General features: G+C 45.7%; 1 protein-coding gene and 1 long non-coding RNA gene across 4 annotated transcripts in view; one reads left to right on the forward strand and one right to left on the reverse strand.

Moving 5' to 3' along the window:
• LOC135097610 (uncharacterized) overlaps positions 1 to 789 on the forward strand; it is a 3,186-nt gene extending 2,397 nt beyond the window's left edge. Inside the window, exon 5 of the mRNA XM_063999539.1 lies at positions 317 to 789. Coding sequence (XP_063855609.1) covers positions 317 to 365 — 49 coding nt within the window. The 3' untranslated portion in view covers positions 366 to 789. The remainder of the gene's footprint in view (positions 1 to 316) is intronic.
• LOC135097604 (uncharacterized) overlaps positions 1 to 4,637 on the reverse strand; it is a 23,951-nt gene extending 19,314 nt beyond the window's left edge. Inside the window, exons 1-2 of one of the 3 annotated variants that reach the window (XR_010265880.1) lie at positions 4,506 to 4,637; positions 3,801 to 4,206 (exon numbers count right to left, since the gene is read on the reverse strand). This is a non-coding gene — a long non-coding RNA (uncharacterized LOC135097604). Of the gene's footprint in view, positions 1 to 3,800; positions 4,207 to 4,307; positions 4,451 to 4,505 lie in introns of those variants that run through there. The other 2 variants (XR_010265878.1, XR_010265879.1) reach the window with 2 other exon arrangements.
• Positions 4,638 to 7,809: the final 3,172 nt, after the last annotated feature.

Here is a 7,809-nt window from a genome sequence, read left to right on the forward strand (position 1 = left end):
CTCTCTCTCTCTCTCTCTCTCTCTCTCTCTCTCTCTCTCTCTCTCTCTGTCTCCACTCACAGGCTTGGCTTTTTCCCACCGCATAATGCAGCGCCCTAAGAAATTAAAGAAAGAAAGACGAGTAAACAAAAAATCATAAATAACAAGGTAGTGATGTAGACAAGGTAACAAAGTGACAAAATTCATTCATGATTTTAGAAACTGATAGTAATTTTTTTTTCATCTCGACTTTTTTATTTTATTTTATTTATTTTTTACGTAACGTAATATACTTGTCTGTTTTCGCTAATCATTTTTTTTCTTTCCATTTGGAAAGGTCTCTTGTTGTGACACAGGAAGCAGCTTCCGGAAAAGAGTCGTTGTAACCCAGTCAACAAGGAAGGTAAGGCATGAAGAGAGGATCATGCGGACCATAACTAAGGCCAGCATTCAGAGACCCTTTGTTCTCTCACCACAGCGACTGAGGTACTGTCAAAGAAGACTACGATATGTTAAGACAAGTAGAATCTACCTGCCAGGTACTATATAATGGTTTAGGGAATAGACCTTCTGTATTAGATAGCTAGTATACTCAATAATTTTGCTCTGTATTGATATCTCTGTTTCCTTATTCTTGAAATAATGAATAAAATGCTCAGCAAGCTATATTCTCTGTTGTCCGTCGTAGCAAACGATGCTGTAGTGATTCTTTGCTCGATGGATTCTGTTACTACGAAACCGAGTCTTTTGTATTGATTCGGGTCTGTACTGGTGATGGGTAACAATAAACCTGGTAACTGCCACGCCGTGTCTACATTCCTCACCTTCCCCTGGGCTCAATACACAACAGGTGTGGTGTCTTCAAAACGATAATAGAGGTGTGTTGTATTTCAAGCCATGGGCATCACTTGAGAACACAAGAACATGAGGGAAGCTGCAAGAAGCCACCAGGCCAACACGTAATAGTGGCATCATGAAACATATCTATTTGCACCTATCATCCTCACACAGTAATTAATCTGATCTACTTTTGAAGCTCAATAATGACTCAACACCAACAACTTGACTAGTAAGTCTACTCCATTCACCTACCACTATCTAAGAACCAATTCCCAATTAGAGTGGTAGACTGAGGAACACTGATCCAAGACGTGGCAGCAAAGGTCCCCCGCCAATTTCACTGAACGGGAATGCACGGCAAGTATGATGTTTAACACCATCATTCAAAAGGATGTCAATCATAACTTGAATATCTGATTGCAGGTAAAATTAAAATTGGACACACTGTAGTGAGCGTTTGTTTTCGTGATAATTAGATTTAGTTACTCTGAATCAGTGACTGACCATGCAGACTTAATTAAGCAGAAATATCAAAGGAATTAAAACTGTACATAATTAGGAGAGTGTTCTGCTCTTCTTAGGTCACTAAACGTTAGCAATGTAAGGATAATATTATCAGTTTTGCCAATACTATTTTGTAAAGTTTGAACATATCCACTTCATCACTAATTCATGACATCGTATTAGCTGCATTCCCTCCCTGAAATGACCAGTTATTTCCTTGACCTGATTCCTGGCGCCCATTTGTAGAAGACTGTCAGATTTACCACTATTATTTGGTAAAGTTGAAACACATCCACTTCATCACTAACTCATAACATCATATCAACTGTGTTCCTCGCGAAGTGCACTCCCCTCTTGAATAACCCATTGTTTCCTTCACCTGACTCCTGGCGGTCATTCATCAGATACTGAGATGAAAACGTTGTGTCAAATTGGCCCACTGCCACGCACACGCTCGCTTAGCAATTACCTGCACGTAACGCGACATACACACGAAATAAAAAAAAAAATAAATAAAAATAAAAATAAAAATAAAAAAAAAAAATAAAAAAAAAATAAAATAAATAAATAAATAAATAAAAATTGGTGCAAAATTCTACATTCTACAAAATTCTACCCACCCCCCCAAAGTCTGGCGTCACGCTGCCTGGTGCTGGGGAGAGTTTATCGTGCAGCAGATGTGATCACATTCATGAATCTCGTGATATTTTTTGTCGCTTTTTGTCGCTGTTTGCTCGGTGGTCACAAACGAGGGAAAAAGATTGACCTTTGAGTCCTGTGGTGTCGCTTTCCTCACGGATCGCTGTAGCCACACGTGCTCTCTGTCGCCGCGAGTGCCAGGTGTGTGCAGCAGGTGGGTGTGAGCAGAGGGAAGGAAGAAGAGGAAGAGCAGGAAGAGGAGAGGGACTAGCGTGAGGTGAGGAAGACAGTGAGTGAGGGAGTGGCGGTGATGAGCGAAGGTGACATGCACAAGTGAGAGAGGCGGGTTGACTGAGGACGTTGGTGGCGGCCGCGGCGAGGGAAGGAAAGGAGGGAAGGAGAGACGGGAGTGGGAAAAGTAGGAATAAAAGAGAACGTAAAAGGAGTCACGCAGGAAAGCAAGAAGGAAAGACCGCCGTGCTGTGACAAGAGTAAAAGTGTCAGTAGGTTTGTAGCGAGCAGGGAGGAAAGAAATGTGTGTAGCGTAAAACTGAGCCGCGAAGGAAGAAAGAAGATAGGGAAAGAAAGAATTTGAGATAACTAGGATGAAGTATAAAAAAGGAGGGTAAAAGAACATGGCCAGAGAGGAAGCTGTGAAAGAGGAAGAGGAAAACAATATTATAGTGGAGGAGAGCAGAGTAAAGGCGGCGAGGACAGGAAAGTGTGTGAGCGACATTCACACGAGGCTGATCAGGCAGCAGGAGGCGGCGTGAGAGGGAATATAAAAGTGAAGGAAGAATAGTACGAAAAAGTAAATAGGCAGGTTATCAAGCAAGAGGCTGCATGTGACACGTTACTCCTGAGTGCTTGTGAAATGCTTCCTTGTTGTGTTGCCTCGTGGAATACAGCAACTGTTCGCTGATAAAGGAGACCCGAGGCTTGATTGCATTTCCTGTTTGTCTGGTGGTGTGTTTGTTTTGTCCTTGAGTTAGAAGCGTATTCACCACCCTCACTCACTCACTCATCCCATTCTTTCTTAACACTGTTCCGTACATCACCAGGCTGCCCATCACTGCCACTGCCCCTCTCATCCCCTCTCATCACGTCCCACCGCCCGCGCCCCCGCCTGCAGTCACTCGAGGAGGCAAGAGGGGGAGGTGGAGGGAGTGTTCTGGACAATCACGTGTTGCCATATTGGAAAAGTTAGTTAAGTGTAGTTAGAGAGCATAACTGGAACGTTTCAACCAGATCCTATTGTACTAACAGCCAATCCTCTCTTACCGTCACGGGGAGAGAGAGAGAGAGAGAGAGAGAGAGAGAGAGAGAGAGAGAGAGAGAGAGAGAGAGAGAGAGAGACGGACACATTCTTATTAGTAAAGGGGACAGAACTTGTTTTTCATTTAAAAGCATTTCTGCACCTCAGTTATAGCCAGCCTCTCTCTCTCTCTCTCTCTCTCTCTCTCGCTGCCCACCTGCACCCACACAGCCCCGCTTCACCCCGCCACACATCTCCACCCACACAATCCCGCCCCGACTCACTCCGCCGCCCACCTGCACCACACAGCCCCACCTCGGCCTCCGTGATTTGTTATAACCAGTACAAGGCTATTTTCTTTATCCTGACTGTTGCAAATAAAACTCTTAATGGCCGTGTGGAGAGCGTAATGAGTGACCCTCCTGCGTCACTCCCCCGCCCTCACTCCTCTCATCACTCTCCCTTCCTGCCTCCCTCCTTCCCCCTCCCTCCCGATCTCCCGCACCATCTCCCACCCCTCCCTCTCAATATCGGCGTGTCATTAGCGGCCTAATGAGCCTTACCGGCACACGGCAACACTTACCGGCAGCGCGGCAACACTTCCCAGCACACGACAGCACTTCCTGGCAGCAAGGCAGCACGGCAACACTCCCGGCAGCACGGCATTACAGTGCTGCACTGGGATCACGACGATCTCTTTCACTGTGTAATTGGATCACGGCAACAACAACGTAACAGCAGAACATCAGTGACAGGCGGCCGCGGCTTACGGAACGAATTTTATTCACTCACAACACAGTAATTTTGTCACCGCACCTCAGAACTTAGCACAGGTTTTCCTTCCTCGCATCGCCATTATCGCCCTTGGTGCGTGCCACAGCCATCAGTAAGCCCGTGTTTAGGCAGTAAGTCAAAACCAAGTACCGCGCTCAGCACCAGATCGAGGGACACGCCACGCTTCACCTCACCGCCACACGCCATTCACTTCACTGCACCACAAGGAAAATAAGTAGCAGGCAAATCATGACAGAACCAAACAAAACAACATCAATATTAATAAATCCTATACCATAAACCTTCTCTCCCTCACTGGCTTAGGGACTCCAGTCGCCTATACTCTGAGAGGCTCTCAGCTCACAGCCGTGATCGCGCATGCCCACCACCCGCCACCCTCGCCACCACCGACCCACTCCGTGAACACGAGACACGAGGCGAAGCACCTTCTCTCTAACGACACTGAAGGCCTCCATACTATCCTCATCGACTCGCCAACACTCTGAACACGCACAGCTTAACCACTAGTGCCGTCTGCCTCTGTACACGCCCTCCACACTGGCCTCCTGTCCCGCGCCAACAATTATGATTATCTCCGCCACCGCCGCCACGTTGCTGCTTCCAAACACCGCTGTCAATAGTCCTTTTATAGTACTAGTCACACACACACACACACACACACCAGGCTGAGGTGCAGAGGCGCGTGAAAATATTTAGGTGGAAATAAATCAGAAGGAGGTGGTGGGCGTCTCTGTGCGGCAATGGTGTGACTACGCAACGTGCAGGAGTGGCGGCTGCTGGAGGGTGCAGGGAACTTTTCAAAGGCGACTGGGAACACTTCAATAACGATGACAAAAATAAATGAATAAATAAATAAACAAAATATTCACACGTCTGCGAAAGTCAGAACAATTAAATGCTCCGTGGTAAAGTGCTTGTCTCATTGCTTTAAAGTTATCAGTTCGAAACCCGCTTAGATTAAATTGTTCAGAGAGAGAGAGAGAGAGAGAGAGAGAGAGAGAGAGAGAGAGAGAGGGATTGAATACATCTTCAAATGCTTCGCTTCAAGTTTCGAATCATTGCAATATTTTCTTTTTCTTTCTCTATTTTTCTTTTCCCCTGTCAGTATTTCCTCCTAGATCTCAACTGAAGCTTATCGAGAAGAACAAATGTTTCCTTCTACAACAAGTTTTAAGTCAACACCTTCTTTTTCCCATCATTACCTATCTATCTATCTATCTAAGAAAAAAAAAAAAACACCTGCCACGTATATATTGAAGGTGGTGGGAACGCCTGTGTGGTTTTCAATTCATGTGTGTGTTCGTCTTAGTATTAAGTGGAGAGAACAAGCGGAGGAGTCGTCTTGTTATGCTACGTCTTTCTTACATCGTGACGGCCTTTGAGGTAGTGGTGGTGGCGGCGGCGGCGGTGGTGGTGGTGGGTAGTAATTGTGGTTGTGGTGGTGGCGGCAGTTGTTGTGGTAGTAGTAGTAGTAGTAGTAGTAGTAGTAATAGTAGTAGTAGTATCTTTGTTGTAATAGTAGTGGTAATAATACTTGTAGTAGTTATGTTGTTGTGGTCGTGGTTATGATTGTAACAGTAGGGGGAATAGAAGTAATCATAATAAGTAATAAAAATAATAATAATAATAATAATAATAACAGTATCAGCTTTATTATTGTTGTAATAGTAGCAGCAGTAATGATTGGTGGCTAACAGAAGCCATCAGTCAACACAACGCCCCACACACACACACACACACACACACACTAACAGAACGCCCGATACCTGGAGAGAATCTGGCGGTGCAGTGAAGCAGGGGCGAGACTGACGTGCCGGAAGGAGAGAGCGCCGATGACACCCTCATTACCTACACCCTTGACACTAGCGCATCGCCCGGCCGCCCTCTGACCCTCCTGCCTTCTGAACTAAGCCTGGAGTTATCAATTTACGATTTTCCTGCCGTTTCATATTTTGGTAATGAGTGAGGAAATAGAGTTGAATATATGAGTAATTGCGACGTGGAAAGCGTTAAGGGGGACAGCAGAGGGAGAGACAGGGCCGCCATCCCACGTGATTACGGACTGATAAGGATAAGAACACTATTAGACAACAGACCCCAACAGTGATGAGGAGGATAAAGCGGTGACTGCCCAACGCCATGCAACTGCCGCCCCGCCCCGCCCCGCCTTGTCTCATTTCTCTCCACAGTCTTATCATTCCACAGCATTGTCCACTCCACTCATCCTGCCTACCCGCCTGCCTGCCTGTCTCTACACCCAAGCCTTTCTGAAAGCTGACTGGAGGCTGGTGGATTGCTGCTACATTAATCTTAGTCACAAGAGAGAGAGAGAGAGAGAGAGAGAGAGAGAGAGAGAGAGAGAGAGAGAGAGAGAGAGAGAGAGAGAGAGAGAGAGAGAGAGAGAGAGAGAGAGAGAGAGAGAGAGAGAGAGAGAGAGTTTGGCTCAATTCATTTTTACTTATTTTATTTTTAGTTAGTCAAGGCGTCGCAACATTGGGGTCACATGTCACAGGCTAAGGTTACGGGGATGAGTGCTACTTCTCCCGCTGAGATGAGCTAGTATTACATTTTGAGCTGTTACAGAATCTATTGAGTTAAGGCGTCACAAAAACGGAAGTTATGAGGTGCTTGATATGATTATGAAAGAAAGCGCTGTTGGTCCTTGAGCTTGTATCTCCTTACATGGCAATGGTAATGGCGGCGGCACTTCCAAACTCACTGCCTGTACATGCATATTATCACTACTGTGTATTAATATTACTACTGAATTATACGTTACCATCACTACTACTACTACTACTACTACTACTACTACTACTGTCAAGCGACCTCAACCTCACCTCACCTGACCTCCTATCAACTGTCTGCCTACGGGGAAACACCTGCGCAAACATTACTTTCCTTGTGTATATATTAGTGAACGTACTACAGTCCAACGTGAATTATAAGGACACTAATGTTTCTCTAATCCTGAAATGCCTTTGCGCTGCACTCCGACTGCTTTCAAAGGCTTCAGTTGAAACTACTGGTCTTTAAGGGTTCTTTTTTACGATTCTAATGATAGATTAGCAAGATTTCTACATTTTTACCGGAGAAACACTCTTGAGAACCCAGCTAATCATCTTTGTGGCCTTGGAAAATAATCGTGATGAGAGCAAAGCGTTTTAGATTACAGCATCTATACTGAAGCTTAATGAGTCACGAGTATGTACACACACACACGCACACACACACACACACGTACGCGCACACACACACACACACACCAGTTATAGAATTTTGTGACTTGTCTCTGATCGGCACACACACACGCACACACGCACACACACACACACACACACACACACACACACACACACACCAGTTATAGAATTTTGTGACTTGTCTCTGATCGGCACACACACACACACACACACACACATCAGTTATAGAATTTTGTGACTTGTCTCTGATCGGCACACACACACGCACACACACACGCACACACACACACACACACACACACACACACACACACACACACACCAGTTATAGAAATTTGTGACTTGTCTCTGATCGGCACACACACACACACACGGGGCAGTGAAGTGAGTGGCAGTGCATTGTTGTCACCACCACACACCACCACCATAATACCACACCACGATACCCTTGGCTCTCCACTTGTTTGTTACCCACCGCACACCACCTACAGGCCCACCCGCCCATCCATCCACCCGTCTCCTACCCACTAATCCATCCATCCACTACTTACTCAAACACATCCACCCATCCACTCAGTCATTCAGCAATATTCA

Source organism: Scylla paramamosain, unplaced genomic scaffold (genome assembly GCF_035594125.1).
Source record: "Scylla paramamosain isolate STU-SP2022 unplaced genomic scaffold, ASM3559412v1 Contig26, whole genome shotgun sequence".
Lineage (NCBI taxonomy): Eukaryota > Metazoa > Arthropoda > Malacostraca > Decapoda > Portunidae > Scylla > Scylla paramamosain.